Source organism: Zonotrichia albicollis, chromosome 10, assembly GCF_047830755.1.
Source record: "Zonotrichia albicollis isolate bZonAlb1 chromosome 10, bZonAlb1.hap1, whole genome shotgun sequence".
Lineage (NCBI taxonomy): Eukaryota > Metazoa > Chordata > Aves > Passeriformes > Passerellidae > Zonotrichia > Zonotrichia albicollis.
This window is the reverse complement of record NC_133828.1, coordinates 16,388,788-16,409,603: the sequence shown is the minus strand read 5'-3', so window position 1 is coordinate 16,409,603 and position 20,816 is coordinate 16,388,788. Positions and strand designations below refer to the sequence as shown.

Below are 20,816 nucleotides of genomic sequence, written 5' to 3'. Positions count from 1 at the left end.
ATGTTAATATCACATACACGTGTTCAGAGAGGCAGGTTTTGAGGCATTCATGCACTGTACAGGACTCCCGTGTCAAGTGCTTCACGTTTCACTCATGGGAGTAAATCAGATGGGAGCTGGATGTCTCTCCATCAAAAGACACTGACTAAGACACGGGAGGATCTTAAAACAAAAACGCTGGAGACCTCAAAGACAAATTTTCTATGAGGTGTGACCGATGCAGGCAGCTCGGGAGAGGAATCAGCTCCCGGCCGTGTGGCGTCCCCTGCCCTGGACCCCAACTGAGGACACAACGCTGGCCACATCTCGGGAACATCTCTTGGGAGGCACAAAGGGACCTCTGGGATGTCCTACCCATGGAAAGGCACCCAGCCTACGATGCTTTTTAGCTAAGGGACACGTGTGTCAGCTCCAGCCACCTTACTACTGTAACTCTTCACGGACCACAGGCGTTTCAGCCCTGCTCTGTGGGAAGGCGCAGCATTTTCTGCGTGGGAGCCCCATCACTGATCTAACCCTTGCATCCTTCTACAGACATGTCCGACATGCCAACAACCGCGGTTCTACCCATCCTCAGCTAAACCAGGAGTAAAATCTCCCTAAATTTCACGGTTCCGGCCCTACAGACGTCTGAAGCCACACCAAGAACCCCGCCCCCCCCTCCGAGCACCGCCTTCCTCAGGGGCCCTCCCTCAGCGCGCACTGAGGCATTTATTCGGTTTGCGAGCCGAAAAAGCGGGCGAAAAGCTGCAGATAAACCCTGCGGGCCCTCCAGGTTACCCCAGACCACAGAGCCGTCCGCGGTTCCCGGTTCCCACTGCGAGAGGCGGGGCGCCCGCTGCTCCCAGGGCCTGCCCGGCCTCAGCCCGCGGGAAGCGGCGCCCCGGCCCCGGCGCGGCCTCAGCGAGGCGGCGGCGCTTCCCTCCCGTTCCCGCTCCCGTTCCCGTTCCCGCCCCGCGGCTGCGCTACCTGCGCGCCCGCCCCGCGCCCGTGGGCGGTACGCACGGCCCGGCCCGGCCCCTCCGCTCCCCTCCCCACCGGCCCTGCCCACGGGCACCGCGGGCTCTACCTGCGGCCGGCTCCCGACGCTCCGCTCCGGCTCCTCGGCGGCCGCGGGGCTGCGGAAAGGTGGGGCCGCGGCGGGGGGCGGAGGGACGGGCGGCCGGGGCCGCCTGCGCGCCGGGGCTGGGGAGAAGGCCACGGGCACGGCCGGCCTGGGGCAGCGGCGGGGCCGGGGCGGCGGCGGAGCGGGGCCGGCAGGGCAGGGATGGCAGAGGGAAGGCGGCGGTGCGGGGAGCTGCCCCGCGGATCGGGCTGGAGTCGTGGCGTGGAATGGGAAGGGATGGCGGGTCACGGCAAGATGTCTGTCTAGGTGCTGGCTCGGCGGGTGCTGCATCCCGGGGAGAGAGGAACAGCCTTGAGTCTCCCATCCCAGGTAATGTGTGCCCTGCGAGTGCACGGCTTGGAATGCTTGGCGACAGGTACCGGGTAAGGTCGGCAGTGCTCCGGTTCGGGTTCAGCTTCAGCGTAGCTATTTTTAGTCTACTGCTGTTCATATTGCAGAATACTCGGGTATTTTATATTCATTTTATACCCCATACCTCTAAGGTATGGAGTATAAGATAAATAAGTGTCAGAAACAAACTTCCTACCGAAAGCAAGCTTGCTTTTGCTGGTTAAACAGTGCTTTTGTATTCTGATTCAGATGATTACTAAAAACCCTACTTCATCCCGCTCCCATAAATGCATATCCATAGTCCCAGAGATCATGTGAGTTGCAAGTAAGCAATAGTTTAGGGGGTTTTTAAAAATTATAATTACAAATTTTACTGCAATAGGCTGAGAGTGGCATTGTAGGTAAGTTCTGTCAATTTCCTGGATGTATCACTGTATGAAATCATCCTGTGTATCTCTGTATGTGTCTGTTGCTTAGAAAACTTTTGAACCTGTTTTCTAATTTCAGCCGGATTTAGGAGATGAAAATGTCTGTCTGGAAACTAATAGATGGGGAGAGGAGGGAATCTGCACTTTCTTTCAAGAAAAAGAGGTGTAGATTACTCCTTTATTACTCTTTCTAGAAGTAGGTGGCTGGGCAGTGGGTATATGCAGAATTCTTCACTAACCATTACATGAACAAGAAAGAGGAGGAAGATTGTCTGATGTGGGAAGTGGAAAAGAGCTCTGGATATTGTCATGGATGGAGAAAATTCAGAGGATTAAAGTTATTAGCTTGGTTTCTTACAGCTTTGCACCTATTTTTTTTGAAATATCCCTTCTGTAGCAGGCTTGTGAATTTTATTTGTTTGGACTTGTTTTAAACAAATGGTTCCCAACTGTCCCTTTGTACGGATTTCTCTATAAACCATAGCCTGCAGATCTTGAGGTACATCTGTGCTCTCTCCAGTCCTGCTTCTTTAAAGCAGCTTTTTCCCACATTTGAAAACTGCATATGTTAAGTCCTCCTCTGTAACAGTAGTCTCAGTCTTCAAACAGATCTGTTTTACAGGGTAAAAATGAACGTAGGAGTTGCCCACAGCGAGGTGAATCCCAACACTCGGGTGATGAACAGCCGTGGAATGTGGCTGACATACGCGCTGGGAGTCGGCATGCTGCACATTGTCCTGCTCAGCATTCCCTTCTTTAGTGTCCCTGTCGCCTGGACTTTAACTAATGTCATTCACAACCTGGTGAGTACCCTCTCTTGGAACAGGGTTTGAGTAGTGGTTGTTCATAAATACTTATTTTCAGTAGCCAGGGGAGAGGAAAGTAGCCAGTCTGTATGGACAGTGAAATCCTGCTGTCCAGAGCACTACCTCTCCTTGGCCTATCCACAAAGGACTGGCTGTTTTGGGGAGGAGGGGTTATACACAACCACTTTCAGTTTATGCATGAAAGACATGAAATATTCTTTATGTAGTTATGTATTCTTTTAAATGGCATTTAATTATGCTGAAAGGTTGCAGACAGAAAATCATCATGCCAACCAACTTTCACAGTGTTCTGTATATTATTAGACAGCTGTGCTGAATCCACAAACTACCACATTTTTAATACTTGGACACTTTCTGCTAATTTTCCACATACATCTGTTTAATTTTAATGTTTAATTTTAGCAGCCTACCTATTTTCTTTAAGAGAAATGCTTCTATTCTATTTCTTCTAGTTTTGCTTTCTGGCCAGGCTGCATAACTGAGAATGACTTCAGCATGCAATGTTGTCACCATACAGGACATTAGAGTAATCTCTCTTGAAAGCAGTGAGAAAAACTAAACTACTTTGACCCCAGCCCTGAAACCATTTGTTATTCAGAGGGTTGTGGCTTGCATGATGACTTTTGTATGCAAAAGATTTTGTGAGCTGCTTTCTGCTCCTCTCCCCAGGATGCTATCATTTTCCTGTAGCCACTTAAAGTAGTGCAGATATCTGTGTTGGTCCTGCCATGCTTAGAGAAAAGAGGGCCCTAACCCAGCAATTTAGATCATACTTGAGGTTTGCTAGCTCAGCTTTCTAACATTACCAGCAAAGAAGACAAAAAGATAACTCCTTCCTGATTGAGGAAAATGATAGTTCACTGAGGATGGGTAATACCCTCTTGAATGCAAAATTTTCATTTTTATTTGAGCTTTTTGGTTTTGTAGATAGGTTTAAAACTACTGGTGGAATTGTAACTGTCATTAGAGCGTTTTGTGTGTTATCTTTGACAGCATCAGACATGTCTGACTTCAGAAGATGTTGGCAGAGACAAGTATTACTAAATATTTCCCACATGCCTTACTGAACTCATTGCAAGTAGCTGTAATGACAGCAGGGATGAGAGCATGCACTGGCAAGTAGTTTTGTAGTGAAACACTAGAAGATGAGTATAAATTGCACTGTTGGATATTTCAGAAGTTAAATGGCACTTCTCGTGGAAATAAATCCTCAAATGGTCTAACAAAAAAAAAATCTTGGATTTCCACTAATGGAAAACTCTTAGCTAACCTTGAAAGCAGTTTTGGTGGTTCTTTCTGCAAGTACCACTGGGAAATAAAATGTGGAGTAAGCAGTTGGATCTGTCCTAAAAGTGCCTTTATGGTTATTAAAATAGACACTGCAAACGTCATGAATCAAAAAATTAATTAAGCAAATCAATTGTCCTAGGTTCACAGGGCTCTGGTCTGGAGGCTGTTCCAAAAAAAGGTAGAAGGAGACATGAAGTGATTTGCTGAGATTTCACCTCCATTATAAGGGTTTGGAAGAAATGTGATTCTTTTTTTCTATATAAAACTTTCTTATGAAATTTTTTGAATGTGCATAGAAGGAAATCTTTGATATTGTCTCGTAGAGACTCTTCCCTGGAGTTGGTGTGCTCTCTTTGATAGAAGACAAGTGGTTTTTCAAACTGGAAGAGGGTGTACTCTCCTGTTTGAAACCAAGAGGCCCAAACTGGTCTTTCAGAACAAACCATACATGGCATGTTCCCATCAAACAGGAGCAGTCACAAGCAAAGTCCAGCATGTTTAAGGAGAAGCAGCAAAGAGGTGGACAGATGGCATTCAGCAGAATGCCTAGTCACATTCTAAGGATTTGAAGCTGATAAGGGGGTGAGAAAGCTTTCAGGAGCTGGTGTGATATTGTCAGTGTTTGTAGGCAGAGTTTTGCTTTATGCACACTCTACTACTCATTGCTCTGTTAAGACTGTGCTAGGAAAGTGGTGATACAAATCCACACTTGTTACAGTGCTTGTTAAAATTCTGTTGCAAGGAATGGTGAATGCAAGGAACTTTTGCCTACTAGTGTAGAAGGCAAGGGAGTGGACTGGATGCCACACAGACTCGGGCTTTAATTCTGACTCTGCACAGTCTCAGGCAAATCACTTCTTGTCTCTTCCTTCCTCTTCAATAACTTGTCATTACAGGCTAGCAGCTCTTCTGGGTGAGAAATCACTCACTCTCCTGTTTCTTTATTTTTTTAAATATTATAATGCATTGAACAATGTAACAATTATTTAAAAATACTACTAAAAGTGCCTCTGTGTTCACTTTTTATTTTCCCCAGGGAATGTATGTGTTTTTGCATGCAGTAAAGGGAACTCCTTTTGAAACACCTGATCAGGGCAAAGCTAGGCTACTAACACACTGGGAGCAACTGGATTATGGAGTACAATTCACATCTTCAAGGAAGTTCTTCACAATCTCTCCTATAATTCTGTGAGTTCAAAACTGTGTTATGGATCAAGTGACACATAAAGCCGTGATTTCAAAAGCTGCAACACGATGGGCTGCAATTTACAGTCTGAAAGTATTTTCTGTCTTTTTTTCTTGTTTGTTTGTTTATTTCTACATCACAGCTGTAGGGAGTATTTATTTACAGGCTATGTAATCAACAGTCTTTCTTCTGCTTTTGACACTCCACATACTGAAGTCAAAGTTTGTAAACAGTTATTAATGGGACAGGTTTTAATGATTAGAAATGTGAGGAAAACTTCCTGTTAACTCTTGAATTTCTTTAAGAGATTGTGAAGTCATAAATATTGAAAATCTAAACTAATTTGTGACAGCATTTATTAACTGTTTTGCAACTTGTGTGCTTCAAATGTGTCATTCCTCAGTGGATGGGATCTAGTGTCTGTTTTGCTTTGTACATATTGTCTTCTATTTACACTATGCAAATAGCATAGGAATTCTATTCACCTGTCTCTGTTGACAAAAGTGTGGTTGTGTAACTAAGAAAAATCAGATATATATTTATTATCTGACTCTAAAAGTCTTTCTGTTTGTCCCTGAAGAAAATTTACATGTCCACTTATATGGCAGTGAGAGGGGAGGGAAGATCCTGCATGATGTTTAGAAGGTTGGCTCATAAAGGACAAGAAACTGCAAAAATATATATGAGCTCCTCAAGGTGGGGAGAAGTGCTGGAAGAAAATAGTAAACTAAGAGTTGCTTTTTAGCACCTTGAGAGCTATGGGAAGAAGAGACTTAGACCATAATTTTGCTGTAGATACTCTAGAACCTCTGGTGAGATATTTAATACAGAAAGAGATGTTAACCAGTAAAATCTTACTAATCATTCAAGCACTTCTTTCAACTGTGTTTTGTATGTGTTTTAGACAAGGCTGCCATCAGCTAAGCTTGCTCCCTTCTCTCCTGCAGGTACTTCCTGACGAGTTTCTATACAAAGTATGATCCCACACACTTCATCCTCAACACAGCCTCTCTCCTGACCGTGCTTATCCCCAAGCTGCCACAGTTGCATGGGGTTCGACTCTTTGGCATCAATAAATACTGAGCAGAAGGTTCAACACTGGCTGCCCCTGACATGGCTACTGCTGCTCCCCAGGTGAAGGAAACGAGTAGTCTGCTATGCTGAGTATCTCATCATAGCCAGGGAGAGATGCTTTTACATCTGAGATACAATTCCTGCTTCCTGCAGCATTGTCTGGGATGAAAATCGACTTTGTAAGAAGATGCCTTCAGATACTTCAATGTGGATTGGAAACATGTAGAAGAAAGATTTCTATGAAGAACTGGGCAGGCCCAGTTCTAAAGCCTAATCCCCACTAAGACTGTACGTGTGGCTGATGCAAGTGGCTTGTAAGGAAGGTTCAAGTAACTGAAATGGAGAGCAGAGTTTCACAAATACCCATCATCCATAATGCAGGTGGTAACTTTACATATAAATCCAGAATCCTCGATGCCAAGGACTGGTGAGGCCACATTCTTAGATTAAGAGAAATTAGGTAGTTTCTGCTGTAATGGCTTGTAAGTGGTTGTGCTTGTTTTTGCATTGTAAAAGTTTGTCCCACAGTAAGTACTGTGGCAGCGAGCGTAAATTGATGGTATCATTCCTGCCTTCTCTGTTCTTGTGATTTTTTTTAAAATTTTTTTTTTTGTCACAATAACTGAACAAAGTCCTTAACTGCCAGCTCAGGGGAGTTCCACATCAACTCAAGAGCTCAGTTTATGTACGCTTTTACAAGTTGCCACTGTTGTGTTTATTTCATTTTGCTTACCAGGATACTGACTTTTCTATGTGTAAGTGAGACATCCTGAAAAATTGCAATTTCTAGGTGTGAATTTTTGACTGTTTTCTCTGCTATTCTGATGGGTTATTTTTCAGTAGCTGAGAGGCCAGTGAGGTGGTGGGGAAAGGCTTGCTGCTGTTGTAGGAGAAGGTGCTCTGTTACAGAGCAAGTGTCTGAACACGGAAGCTGTGTACATCGCAAGCTAGAATAGAAGCTGAACTAGAAGTAGGTGAGTAGGCAAATCACATGGACTAACTATGCTTTTGCAGAAAAAGGTATAGATAACTTGCATGTCTTGGAAATGTGGAGGAATGCTGTGTTTTAGGGGTACTGTGTAGTACGGGGTAATCTTGTATATTATCAGCTCTGGAATTAGAGTGACGGAGGTACATCTACTGCTCTGAGCGCTTATTTCTCTGTCGTGGGAAAAGGATGAATTTTGAAGTCTGCTGTGTGTCTGCCAGCCCAAACCAGCTCAGATTTAATGGAAGACCTCATGTAAGACTTGATTTACATTTTGGTTGCAGTGGCAGCCAGTGAGCTGGAAAAAAAAAAAATTAAAAATATCAAAAGACAAGCCTACAGTGGTGTACTTACTTTTGTTCTACAGCAATTTTCCAGCTGTATACTTTATCGATAAAGATGTTAAAAAAGAGTAATGAGTTACGAATTTTCTATAGCAATTGGAAGTAATTATTTCTGTCTGTTGCTCACACAGAAAGCGGTAACTGGCTGATTTTTAAATAATGACCGTCACAAGGCTGTGCTGCCTTTGGGCAGGGACTGCAGGAGACGACCCGAACTTGGTGTCCCGAGGTCCGGGGTGCCTGGGGCTGGCTGGACAAAGCCTTGTGGAGGATTGCAGAGGAATCCCCTGAAGGGATCTTTAGCTGATCAGAGTGACCCCGAGAAAAGTTCAAAAGTCTCTTTTCCCCGCCCGGCGCTTGAAGAAGGAGTCAGGGCTCTTCATTTCTCAGTCTCAAGGTTGTTTATTGTATCTTATCTATAAAATTCTCTTTCTGCCCAGCCGAGATCTGCTCAGCAAGGCAGTCAGCGGCACTCTGACCACCCTCGGGGCGGTGTTATCTTTTTATACTACAAACTACGTATAACATATTTGCAATTACTTTCCAATACCTATCACCTATGTTAGCCAGTGAACTTCTATTCTAAACCAATCCCAAAGTGCCAGCATCACAGCAGAAGACTGAGACCAAGAAGAAGGAGAAGAAAGGCTAGACACGCCCAATTCCCTCCATCTTGTCCCCAAAACCCCCATTCAAAAAATCCCCAAATCTACCTTTTCACCCTGTGGTAATTTTACTATTATACTATTTAAACTTCTGTGACTTTCAGGTCCTCATACAAAGCAGGTAATTTTCTCCACGGGTCATAATCAAATCCACAAGTGTTCTGGGCTGCGTGCCAGGGTCTCCGAGCCCCCCGGCAGCTCTGGACGCGCAGAGGGACCTGCAGAGTTCCGCCGGCCCCCGCTCTCCGCACGGCGGCTGCGCCGGCCCGGAGCACCGCCCGCGTTCCCGGCGGGGCGGAGCCGGGCCCGGGAGGGGGTGGTGACAGATCGCGACACGGGGAGGACGCGAGAGCGCCGCGACTCGGGCGGGGAGAGACCGGCGAGCTGCGGCCGCCGCTCCCCTGACCGGGGCTGGAGGAGGATCCGCGGAGGTGGAGCCGAGCCCGGGACCCGGCAGAGCGGCCGGAGCTGCCCGGTCCTGCCCTCACGGCAGCGCTCCTGCTGCGGCCACGGGCCGGCTGTGACCTCCCGTCCCGTAGGGCTGCGACCTCCTTAGGGCTGCCAGAGGCACCGCCGCAAAGCGCGCCGCAAAGCTCTCTTCACACCTAATTCAGGTAAAAAAAGACCAGTTACCTCCTAGATATTTTTTCTTAGGGTCTTAAATGTTGTATGTGGCCATTCGTGACTTTAAAAGCTCTTCAGAAAATCAGAGCGGAGCACGTGCTTGAAAACCCTCCACTAATAATAAACTGTACAGTTCTCTTGTAGACGTAACCACCAGGTAGATTATAAACAATGAGCAGCATTGCCAAAAGCGTTTTGCGGTCGGTGAAGCACGGCCGAGCTGCGTGGCCGAGGACCGGCTCTGCCCACTCTGGGAAGCGGCGTTTTCACAGGCTGGTTTTGGGAATAGAGACGAGCTGTGATGACACCGGCGCTGCTGTGGTGGATGAAGCTGGCTGTGTTCTGGGAGAAGCACTGCACTGTCAGAAGGAAGTTCATTTACAGTAAGAACAGACTTCTCTCAAGGTTTCTGCCTTAAGAACGATTTTATTGTTATTGTTACTTATAATATCCATATGAAAGTCTTCTCTGCCCCATAAAACTCAATAAGTGGTGGGTAGATATGAAGATGTATTACTTTGGCCTCAACACATACTGCCTGAGATAGTACTAAGGGGGAGGAAATAAATGCCATGAATTTAACAAGTTTCCTCCAGTGTTTTCTTTCAAAGAGAGACAGATTACTTGCCTAGCTTGAATAAAAGATGGAAACATTGCTACTGTTAAAATCAGCAATTTTAATTTTCCCTTTTTAAAGGAAAAATTAGTCAAATATAAGCATTGGTCGTTAAGAACATGAACTGACAAGTGAGGGGTTGTGAATATTAAGTTACATTGTTTTGGAACAGTGTTGAGATACATTTAAAAAGCATCTGTCCCAAAAAAGGGCAAGTTACATCCTTTTCTGGCCTTCCACTGATTATTATGCTCCCTTCAGTGCCCTTGACACTAAACAAGGCATTTGAGAGTGCATTAAGGAAACAGGCAGGATACGACAAGGTTAAGAGGTGCCCGAAAACTATTTTTATGGCATTCTATCTGTTATAAACCACCAATGCAATGCAATTCCTTGGTTTTACTAGATCGGGAGGAATAATTCCCGTGGTGGCACAGCAGCTTCACAGAGAAAACATCGACCGAGTGGTTCAAGAGGCCCTCAGTGCCAGCGGCGTTTCTGTGGCTGAGCTCGCGGCCGTGGCCACCACGGTGAAACCCGGGCTGGCTCTGAGCCTGGGCGTGGGGCTGCACTACAGCCAGGGCCTGGTCAGCAGGCACCAGACACCCTTCATCCCCATCCATCACATGGAGGCTCACGCACTCACCATCAGGCTCACACATCCCCTGGAATTTCCCTTCTTAGTTCTCCTCATCTCTGGAGGCCACTGTCTCTTGGCAGTAGCACAGGGAGTTTCAGATTTCCTCCTGCTTGGACAGTCCATCGACATCGCACCGGGTGACATGTTGGATAAGGTAATATCCCCTTTCCTTACCTGTTCTCTTCTTTTCATTGCATTTATACTACATAATAGTAGTAATATCATCAGCCTGAGGACAGCAATTCAATGCAGTACAAGTTTTATGTAACTTTTTGTCTATTCTGAAATGCCATATACGTAAGATATGAAAGGCCATTAAAAATGTACACAAAACATCAACTCTAACATATGTACATTAATTATATTTTAGCCAATTGGCAACATAACCAAAACTGGTGTTGGATGTTACATTGACACTGATTATACAAAGAAGTTGGTATTAATTAGAGAAGTTTATAGAAGTGTTTTATGGAAGTATTATTATGCTATAGATGTTAAAGCTAAATGTTATGCTAAATAGATGTTAAAGCATTTCTCTATTTTTAGTTTTTAGAGTTTGAAAAGCATGGTTTGGCCATCACAATCTTAAGTTTTCTGGGTCCCTTAGTACAGTCTGTAAAATTGATCACTTATGATTTTGTTCTCAGCACTGTTTTTAAACAGTACTTGTGCATATTAATTAAAAAATTGGGGGAGTGCATGGAATCATAAAGAGGATTTTCAGAAGTTGAAACCAGCTTTGTTCCTGTGTATCCGGTAATACAGTATGGCAGACCGTGTGTTTCCTATAGCTTAAAAATGGAGTAATTAATATTTTCTGAAAAATTTGTTGATCCTCATGTTTGCCAAGATTGATCTAGAATTTCATTTCTACATACTCCACGAAAAAAAATATCCTGCTGGGCTGATGTTGTGTCTTACCCTTAGCATGCCCTGTTTGTAATTTCACAGTGGATTGGATGTTTTGATGTCACATTTTACCCCAAGGACTGCAGTACGGTGATGCCATTGGAGGAGGAACTGATTCCAAGTCTGTTGTTTGTCATCTCTCAGGTGGCACGAAGGCTGTCTCTAAGAAAGCACCCAGAGTGCCACAGCATGGCTGGGGGGCAGGCCATAGAGCACTTGGCTCAGAGTGGGAACCAGGAGCGGCTCACCTTCCGGCTGCCCATGCGGCAGTACCGCAACTGCGACTTCTCCTTCTCCGGACTGCAAAACATTGTCAATAACGCCATTGTGCAGAAAGAAAAAGAAGAAGGTATTTTTAGGCAGTCAAGCTGAGCTTTTGATGACCTGCACTCAGGAGCCCCCTTTGATGATATACTTTTATAGGTATTCAGGAAGGTGAGATCCTGTCCTGTGTTAAGGATGTTGCTGCTGCTGTACAGCACGCAGTGGCTGTTCATATTATCCAGAGGACGTATCGAGCCATGCTCTTCTGCATCAAAAACAGCATATTGCCATCAAAAAATGCCACTTTGGTGGGTATTCCTTTTTTTTCCTTTGTATAGCTGACTCTATAACATCATTTGAAGATGCAGATGCCTTGTTGTACTTTCTACCTTTGACATATGAGAAGGATCTCAGTATGTATTATATTGTTAAAATACCAACAATATTGAAGTAATGGTCATATAAATATTTAGGTGGGTTTTAAGCTAGAGATTGTCTTACCATTTAATCTGACATCCCATAACAATTTGCCCTCGTGCTGCCCAATACTTGATGGCTGTTTTAGTTACAGTAGAACCATAACTTGGAAAGGATCTTAAAAATCATCCAGTTCTAACCCTCCTGCCATGGGCAAGAACACCTTCCATTAGACTGACCTGCTTCAGGAATGTCTTTTTGCATAATAAGCAAACTTAGCATACTCTTTTCTGGTATGTTTTAATCTTAAATGCAGCATTATTATTATTATTCTTTAGAACTTCAACTGATAACCCTTTTCTAAACATGATGCTGGTTGTGTGTGACCCGTAAGTACTTTGGAGTTAATGCCTTTTTTTCTTTCTGAAATGCTGTCAGGTTGTATCAGGAGGAGTTGCAAGTAATCAGTATATCCGAAAAGTTCTACAGAATCTGGCAGATGCAAATGATTTTGCTTTGCTGTGTCCTCCTCCAAGACTCTGCACTGATAATGGTGTTATGATTGCATGGTAAGAGTTGTTTCTCTTTAACACACATTACAGGAGCACATGCAAAGTTGACATTGAGAGTCAAGAAGCTTTTTTTGTGCTGGTTGAACCACGTGCTCCTATGCAGAGTTGTGATGTACATTTTTCTGTCATTGCTTTGTTGCTCAGGAATGGCATTGAAAGGCTCCGTGCAGGGCTGGGGGTCCTTCACAGCATTGCTGGCGTCCGCTACGAGCCAAGGTAGGGGACTGACTGCTCATTGCCAGGCTCTGTCCTCACTGTGGGCTGGCAAAGGGGAACAGGTCACATGAAAAACAGGCACAAGCTGCTGAGGAGTCTCCCTGCAGCACAAAGAAATTTTAAAAGTTTAGGCAGTTTTAAATACAAATGATCGTGGCTGGTATTTATGTTTATTTTGGCTCAGAAATTTAATTTATCACACATCATAACAGTTCTATGTATTTTCCTACTATGATTGTGTATAGATGTTAGGCTTAAGGCCAAACAAAATGCAGATATTTCAAAAGTACCAGCTGGTCTTAAACTTTGGAATTTTTTTAGGTTTTTTTTTTCCCTTTCCATTTTCAGAAAAAGAGATTTGTATGGTCTCAATAAAAAAAAGTATTACAGTTTTCAGATGAAAAATTATAAAATACTCTACTTCAAAAATAATCTGCTGTATATATTTCAGTGAATAAAAAACTAAGTTTACTTGCTGAAGACAATGAATTATTTAAGGTTATCTTAGTAGTTACCTGTGAATCTCTAGTGTTTTACATTCATCAGCAGGACATAAATCGAATTATCAACTAAAATCAGAATCTAAATAGAACAACAGGCCCAGAAGATGGCTTTGAAAATCTCAGCTGTGTTTCTAGAGTTTGGAATGGCTACACAAATATTTCCTCATTGTAAAGATATTTCCAGGTGCAGCTTGAGATGGACTGTTTTAATGGTCACAGTCTTAGAAGTGCAGGAACTGTACTGAAATACTTGGACTCTCATGCTAATTGTAAAAAAGGTCTGTGAAGCTGTACATCCGTGTGATATGGCAATTACCATGTTAATTTTAAACAAATACATAATTTTGTTTTCCAGAGCTCCCCTGGGAATTGATATTTCAAAAAGAGTTGAAGAAGATTCCATCAAGGTCCCAAAATTAAAAGAGATACGATGGTTGGCATCTTAAAAAGTAACTTAATAAAATAAATAGTTCAATGAAAACTGTGTCAATGCTGTTATGGGTAGGGACAATACCTGGATTACGAGTGTTGAAATCAGCTGTCAGAGAAACAAATGCTGTGTTGCAATCACCAAAGTAATCCCAGTTACTATAAACTAAGCATTCAGTATTAAAACAAAAAAAAGCACAGGATGCATTCATAGTGAGTTTCTTGTACACATACACACATGTACAACTCTGATTGTTAATAATTATGCCCAAGTGTGTAAAAAAAGCCCAGACCAAACACTGTAAGAAAACTCGATTTACTGACTTTGTGTACAGAAAAAATGCAACATCTCCAGATACAGCTCTATAATTCATCTACTGAAGGTAACTTCAACCTGCTGCACGTGTCAGATGCTTTTTCACTGTTGCTCTCCAGTTTTGCAATCCGAGATCCAAACTGTACTGCCCTTTTTGGCAAAACAGCTGAGGCTGTCAGGCCCAGCTCCTTGGCTGCAAGGCGCAGAATCAGCTTCTCGCCAATTCCTCGAGGTAAAGTCAAATCAGCTTTTTCTGAGACGGGCAGAGAACTGAGGAATGAGACAACATCTTCATCAAGAAAAGGAAACCTGAAAGAGAGATTTACATGGGTACAAACCCTTTAAAAATTCTACAGGAATAATCTTGGTTTTCCCCTTTACCACATGCAAAGACTGAGTGAAACTACACTGTAACTGTGAAACAAAAAGATTTACACAACAAATGCTGGTATCATTCTGAATTTCAGGCTTTCACACCTAATCATGTGCATGCTTAAGGGCACTGCACACTGGTCTTGTGCTGAACTGAAAATGTGCAACTAAGATTTGGAAAAATACTGGCACAAAGATCACATGAGAAAACCTTTCATGCACCTGAGTGCCCTCTGCTCCTGGACTAGACCTAAGGAATTCTTTTCAAGTTCATGGTCGCATGGAGAAGTAGGCACAAATAAAATGATTCTTCAACTCTTTGGACCCAACAGCCAGGAAATGTGGTGGATATTGACTGTGCTTTACTGCAGGGATAGGCATACACAGCTCCTGTCTTTCTCCAGAGACACTCCCCAAAGGTCCATACCAGAACACTTCAAAGTTGTGCAAAGTCTGTTTAGCTTAAAATGATAAAACCAGCTAGAATTTGCCTATTTCAACATCTGTTGTTTCTTCTTAAAACTTTTAGATGGAAATCAAGTTGCTAAATTTCCTTAAGTAAACTCTTCCACAATGTACTACAGACCACTTTTTTAAAAAACAAAACCAAAAAACTGCACAACACAGTACACACTAACAAAACTGCAGCCGAAGTAGAGACAATAAAACACACAGAAGTTTCAATTAAGATCTTGTTAGGGGTGTGAAAAACTGCATCTAACCAGCAAAATGAGTTTTGCTCTGTGTTAAAACAGTAATACCTGGCTTCTTTTCCATGATCACCGATGATCCTGTCATCTCTGCCCAGATTTCGAAAAGAAATGCGCCCTAACTCCATTTCAAGTTCTTTATTAAGACCCTCTAAGCCATCTTTGGTGAAGCAAACACGATGTCGAGAGTACCCAGCAAGCTGCTCATCTGCTCCAATTCCTGTAAGCACAACCTGAGGAAACAGAATAGAAGAAATCTTAGTATCAATGCAAGTTAATTTGTAACAGACTTTAAAGGTTTAACTACATTTTAAGGAGAAATTTAATACATGTCTTTTAAAAGTATTACTTATCAGAATGGGCTGTGCCTTACACATATACAAAGCCTAAAACAATTCCCAGTACAGTCATTGGTAACTTAAATTATCAGACCTTAAAGTACATACAAATATTGCTAGTGGAGCAAGGAAAAAACCATCAAAATAATGCCATACATATTACAAATACACCAGTATATTTGAAGAATGTCTTTGTTAGTTTCTATGATAATAAACAGCATTTGTTAAACACCAACCTTTAAAAATTATTGCCAAAGTCAATATGTCATATGTTGTAGTTACCTGAATGTACACCCAGAGTACTATTCATTTACCAGCTACATTACACAAAGTAAAAATGAGTTACACTATTCAGTAAGTACAGTAAAATGTTTTATCAAGAGAAAAAACACTATTGCATCTGGCCCATTACTGTGCCTTCAACAGCTGAAATTAAACAGTTCCTTCAGGAACAGAGAAGTGAGAAATCAGAAATAAAAATTATAGATGGTGGTTATTTGTTTCCATTGGATATTGTTGCATATCCAAGCTCACTGAAAAGCCATGCACATTACATGACAAGAGAACTGATTGTGATTTTTAATTCTAGAATTACACAAATATTATAATTATAGAATATTCTACATTCTGACATAATTTCAGAAGCCTCATGAATAGCAAAAATCCCAGCTGATTTCTAAAACAAGAAAACTGCTTTTACATTCAGAAGTCAACACTAGGCAGAAAATAAAACAAAACAATACCTTTGCAGGACTTTTATATGGTTTTAGTTCTCCTTGGTTACTAATGAAGCCCTCTCCTCTGGAAGCAAACCAAATTGCACAGCCAATACTGTCATCCAAGACTGTATCCAGTGGATAGATTAAGTAATTAATACGCTCTTTTCTCATTTTTTTCAATTCCTCTAACGTAACATTAATTTCCACAAAGTTCCAGGTTCTTGAAGGGTTAATGGCTTCTAATTCCTTCAGTCCTGCCCTACCAGTGATTCTGTCAGGAACATCAAAGCAGGATGAATGAGTACCAGTGTCAGCAGCAGCATCTTGAGAGCTTTCTTGAGTACAAAGCAAATGAAGCTGTACTTCATGGCCAGTTTGTCTTTTAGTGGTTCCCCTGTGCTTAGCTTGCTCTTTCATCATGAAAGCTACATTAAGAAGATCAATTGGCTCTTCCAAAGGCACATGTTTATCAGCCAGGGCTGCAAGAACCATAGAGTCAATGCCACCAGAAAAGAGCACTGCAATATGTGCTCTCTTATGAGACATGCTTGGAACTTCTCTTGTTATCTGATCTGGATCTCTACAGAGACACAGGACTCGTCTCTTGACTGCTTCATTTAAAACATCAATAAACTGACAGGCTAAGTTTTTCTTGTGTTCCTCTGCAAGAAATTCTTGAAGGGTTTCTACAGAAACCACACCGTTAATATTGCTAAAATTAGAGCTTGGACATGCACCTGAAGCTTTAGAAACTGTTTTATTTAAAGGGATGACTGGTGCTCTAAGACACAGCTTTGATTCGTTCAGCACGAGATGTACATGGTTTGGTAAGTCTTTTGACACTTGGTCAAGAACATTAATGCATGTTTCTTCTACTGCTTTCTCTCTGCAGCTGTACTTCCATGGAAACCATGTTAAAGACAGAGATTTAGTTGCTGCACAAGCTTTGAGATCAATTTTGAAAATTCCAGATGCCGGGACTTCTTGCCATTGGCTGCCTGATTCAGAACAACCACTTACAGATGAGAGACAGAAAGCTCTGTCAACCTCATTACTGAACTGCCAAAGCAAACTACGACGGCCAAAGTAATCCCTGCCAAACCATAAACTGTGGCTGCCTGCTTCATAATAAATAAAAGCCCAGGGACCCTGAAGTGATGAGAAGAGTGACAGAATGTCCATTTCACTGCTGCATGAAGCCAGATGATGAAACACTACTTCAGTGTCATTCTCTAGATTTCCTACATGCACTCCACTGAAAATTTCTCCATTCCAAAGAAAAACATTGTTACTGGCATCTTCCAGAGGCTGAGGAGTCACCAGTCCCCTCATGTGAAGTACATGGCCTGAAAACAGACATTGATAAGAGAGATCAGACACAGTTTTTATCAACTCTTGGCTACTGTCTGGGCCTCTTCTTCTTAGATGGCAGAGGATGTCTTCACTGAGGAAATCATGGATCGCACGCTGGCTGCACAAGGTAACAACACAGCAAATGCCACACATTGCAACGAGGAATTCACATCAACTACTTCTTGATTTTAGCCTTTTCTGAATTTTCCAGCTCCTGATGTGCCTTCTTTAATTCATCTAATGTGTCTGTGTAAGAGAAAATTACACGAATAATCAGTTTCACAAAAAGGAAAGTTTGCATAAGTAAATTTCAGTGTATATCCACAACATTAATAATTCCAGCCACTTGTTCAGTTAAAGTGATAAACATAAAACACTACTTAAGCAAAGTGCTATGTTTGTGTCATTACTAACACAAGCTATATAAGCTTGCTGTGGCATATTCCTTTTTGATTTTACAAAGATGATGATTTTTTGCAATAGAATGGCCAACTCTTATATAATCAGTATGACTTAAACATGTGTAGTAGGAAAAGGGAACTGATGATAAAAATGGCAATGCTATTAACCCAAATCAAAGCAAATAGAAGCAGCAATTGTTCACTCCAGAAAATTAAATTTTTACTTCTAAATTTATACTCTTCTAATGCTTGTTCCATCATCACCTCTATTATGCATTCTCCTATTACTTTGTATTTGACACTCGGCTGTAATTTTCTCATTTTAACATACCTTTGAAATAGCTACAAATACAGATGTTAAACACTAACTGTTTGAGATACTTTTACACTGCAAACTTACTTTTGGACTGAGACAGCATTTCTGTCCGGTCTGCAAGGAAGAATATGTTGCTGTTGGGTTGCTGCTTATAAACTTTCTGTAAAACAAAACCCACACTGTATTAAGTCAAAGCAGCAGATTCTGGACCCACACTGCAGCAGAGGCTGGTGTGGGTCCAAAGAGACACTCCTGGTACAAAAGTGAAGGGGTAAGTTCTGCCATGTGAACCAGCATTCTAATGCTGTACCATCAAAAGCATTTAATGCTCAACCTAAGACAAGTCTGAATTTCTCTTTTCCTCATCCACAAGGGATCACATTCTATTTTAAACAAATGCACAGAAAAAGTAAGAATACTTCATGAATCCAAACATCTTAATGAAATAACTCAAATAAAACGTAAAAAAGCAAAAAACCCCAACACTGCCCAAGTATACATAATCAAATAATTTGCAGGACAAATTATTCTGAGCACACCTGACCACATGTTTATTAAAATCTGGATTACAACAAATTAAAGACAGCATGCTCTGATTTTGTTGCCCTTCTTGCCTCTATATTTATTTCTCTGCTAAAATGAAATAGTTAAAAGCAAATTTGTAAAACCCTTACCCGGTTCTTCTTCAAATTAGAAAGCTCATCGACTACAACCTTCTGCTCTTTAATCTGAAAGGCAAAGGTGCATTTGAATTTAATGTCAAAAATAAGACATCATATTATAATCCTAGTGGTGAGCATGCCTACTGATATTTTAAGACAGCAACATGCATGTCTAGCTGAATCACTAAAGTAAGTATAACAGTTATATACTTAATTTCTCTAAAAACAGACTATTTTGCATGCATTGGTATTTCTCCTACCTTCAAAAGCCACACAGTGAAGTCAGCCAAACTGAATGTGCCACACTGAACTGCAACTTTTCCAGCAGCTACATCAATCTCTTGTACCTACACACCAACAAGGCAGAGCAGCAGAGCCATCCTCTGCTAGGGACTAAACCACTTAGGCTGAGCAGAAGTGACAACCTGCAGCTCTGTGATGTCCCAGCTTTGCAGCTTCCAGGCAATCAAAAAAATCACTGTCTCTATATGTGGCCATGCAGAAGTATTTTTTTTTTAATATAATCACATAATGTTAAGGGGTTGCAAAGGACTTTAAAGATCATCTAGTCCCAGCCTGCCCCATGCCTTGGGCAGGGACACACAGCTAGACCTGGCTGCTCCTGGCCTTGAACACTTCCAGGGTTGGGGCATCCACAGCTTCTCAATATGTGGGTGCCTCACCATTCTCACAGCAAAGAATGTCTGCCTGGTACCTAACCCAAATCTGCCCTCTTTCAATTTGTACACATTGCTCCTTGTCTTATCCTTACAAAGAGCCCCTTCTCTGGCTTCCCTGTAGGCCCTATTGGAATACTGGCAGGTTGATATGAGGTTTTTTGGAGTGAAAGTTTCACAGGCTTGGCTTATTGCATACTGAACAAGCCTGTGGGCACCAGGGAAGAGGGAGTGGATAAATGAGAGGACCAGCCTCTATGTCTGAAATCCCTTGGGACATTTTGGGCAGACAAAGCTGAGTGACAGTACCACAGGACCAGCCTGGAACTGGGTCAGGGGTTGTTCAGATTGGATACCAGGAAAAAGTTCTTCACCCAGAGGGTGGCTGGGCACTGAACTCCCCACTGAAAGCGGTGACAGCACCAGCCTGACAAAGAGTGCACATAGCATTTGGATAACGTGCTCAGGCACATGGTGATTCCTGGGGTGTCCTGTGCAGCGCAGGAGTTAGACTCGATCATTGCACGTCACTTCAAACTCACGATATTCTGTGAGAAAAACCTCACTGCGCCTCACTTGGCATTTCAAGCAGTAAGACCCAAAATACCGATCTGGCAAGCGAGCTACCAGCGAGGCAACACGGGCTCGCTAAACGCAGGCCGCTCTCGGGGCCCGAGGGCACAGCCTTGGGCACAGGAACCCCGGTCCCTGGCAGCATCCGCCCTCCTCTGCCTCACGCTGCTCGCACCCCAGGCGACAGGCTCCGGGGACCGCCTCTGCTCACCCTTCGGCTCAGCTCCTCCTTGTGGCGCAGCGCCGCGCTGTCCCCATCCTCCTGCCGCGGCGGCCGGCCCGACATGGCCTCGGCGGGCACCGGGCGCGCTCACCCGGCAGCGGCGACCAGCCACCAGAACCAGCCGCACCAGGGCGCATGCGCGCAGGCAGGGCCGCGCACAACACCACCAATCAGCAGGCGCGGGCGAGCGCGCGCCTGACGGGGCGCCAATCAGCAGGCGCGGCAGAGCACGCGCGGGCGCGCGGGCCGGGCGGCGGGAATTGTGAGGGGCCTCGCGCCCCCTCACGGGGGAAGGCGGGAGTGCCGGGCGGGCCGGAGCTCCGGGAGCCGCGTCCCGGAGCGCATCGGGACAGGCCCAAGGTGGAGGAGATGTTTGGAATGAGGCTTGGAAACTGCTCCTTGTGGAGTGTGTCGGCTTGGTGTGGTGCGACCCCGAGCTGCTGTCGTGCAGAGGGCTCCCAAACCCCCTTAAGCAGTCTGCTTAAAGATATTCCAGAAGAGATATGAATCATACACTATTTACAGACATTAAGATCATATGTTGCATTATGTTCATCATTAGGACATGTTCCTACAAGAAAGGTAGACAGGGACTTTTTAGAGGGGCGTGTAGTGACAGGACAAGGGAGAATGTATTCACATTGACAGAGGGCAGGTTTAGATCAGATACTTGATGGAAATTGTCTACACAGAGGATGTGAGACACTT

The 20,816-nt window shown here is 43.4% G+C and overlaps 5 protein-coding genes across 13 annotated transcripts in view; 2 read left to right on the top strand and 3 right to left on the bottom strand.

The window, feature by feature from the left end:
- The window catches only part of PMS1 (PMS1 homolog 1, mismatch repair system component), a 43,976-nt gene extending 42,523 nt beyond the window's left edge, over positions 1-1,453 (bottom strand). Inside the window, exon 1 of one of the 5 annotated variants that reach the window (XM_074548172.1) lies at positions 1,070-1,453. In XM_074548172.1, coding sequence (XP_074404273.1) covers positions 1,070-1,396 — 327 coding nt within the window. In that variant the 5' untranslated portion in view covers positions 1,397-1,453. Of the gene's footprint in view, positions 1-17; positions 931-1,069 lie in introns of those variants that run through there. The other 4 variants (XM_074548176.1, XM_074548173.1, XM_074548174.1 and 1 more) reach the window with 4 other exon arrangements.
- Positions 712-7,628, top strand: ORMDL1 (ORMDL sphingolipid biosynthesis regulator 1). Of its 2 annotated transcripts, none has more exons than XM_074548179.1 (5): positions 712-775; positions 1,373-1,435; positions 2,507-2,687; positions 5,038-5,189; positions 6,135-7,628. In XM_074548179.1, the coding sequence occupies exons 3-5, from the start codon at positions 2,514-2,516 to the stop codon at positions 6,268-6,270; spliced, it is 462 nt and encodes a 153-aa protein (XP_074404280.1). In that variant the 5' UTR covers positions 712-775; positions 1,373-1,435; positions 2,507-2,513; the 3' UTR covers positions 6,271-7,628. The 2 variants fall into 2 exon arrangements, with proteins under 2 accessions (XP_074404280.1, XP_074404279.1); XM_074548178.1 differs by lacking the exon at positions 712-775 and adding an exon at positions 986-1,128.
- An 898-nt stretch (positions 7,629-8,526) lies between these two features.
- Positions 8,527-14,724, top strand: OSGEPL1 (O-sialoglycoprotein endopeptidase like 1). 3 transcript variants are annotated; one of them, XM_005486952.4, is made up of 8 exons: positions 8,527-8,872; positions 9,027-9,265; positions 9,905-10,292; positions 11,192-11,396; positions 11,471-11,619; positions 12,167-12,297; positions 12,445-12,516; positions 13,375-14,724. In XM_005486952.4, the coding sequence occupies exons 2-8, from the start codon at positions 9,054-9,056 to the stop codon at positions 13,463-13,465; spliced, it is 1,248 nt and encodes a 415-aa protein (XP_005487009.2). In that variant the 5' UTR covers positions 8,527-8,872; positions 9,027-9,053; the 3' UTR covers positions 13,466-14,724. The 3 variants fall into 3 exon arrangements, with proteins under 3 accessions (XP_005487009.2, XP_014122475.2, XP_074404278.1); XM_014267000.3 differs by having other exon boundaries at positions 8,530-8,872; positions 9,016-9,265; XM_074548177.1 differs by lacking the exons at positions 12,445-12,516; positions 13,375-14,724 and having other exon boundaries at positions 8,530-8,872; positions 9,016-9,265; positions 12,167-12,301.
- On the bottom strand, positions 12,010-17,409 carry ASNSD1 (asparagine synthetase domain containing 1). Of its 2 annotated transcripts, XM_026793370.2 has the most exons (4): positions 15,928-17,409; positions 14,898-15,079; positions 13,773-14,073; positions 12,010-12,617 (listed from the first exon to the last, which is right to left on the bottom strand). In XM_026793370.2, the coding sequence occupies exons 1-3, from the start codon at positions 17,407-17,409 to the stop codon at positions 13,812-13,814; spliced, it is 1,926 nt and encodes a 641-aa protein (XP_026649171.1). In that variant the 3' UTR covers positions 12,010-12,617; positions 13,773-13,811. The 2 variants fall into 2 exon arrangements, with proteins under 2 accessions (XP_026649171.1, XP_026649170.1); XM_026793369.2 differs by lacking the exon at positions 12,010-12,617 and having other exon boundaries at positions 13,749-14,073.
- ASDURF (ASNSD1 upstream open reading frame) lies at positions 17,362-20,261 on the bottom strand. Its single transcript, XM_026793372.2, has 4 exons — positions 20,097-20,261; positions 18,648-18,701; positions 18,058-18,133; positions 17,362-17,502 (listed from the first exon to the last, which is right to left on the bottom strand). The coding sequence occupies exons 1-4, from the start codon at positions 20,169-20,171 to the stop codon at positions 17,432-17,434; spliced, it is 276 nt and encodes a 91-aa protein (XP_026649173.1). The 5' UTR covers positions 20,172-20,261; the 3' UTR covers positions 17,362-17,431.
- Between the last annotated feature and the right edge of the window lie 555 nt (positions 20,262-20,816).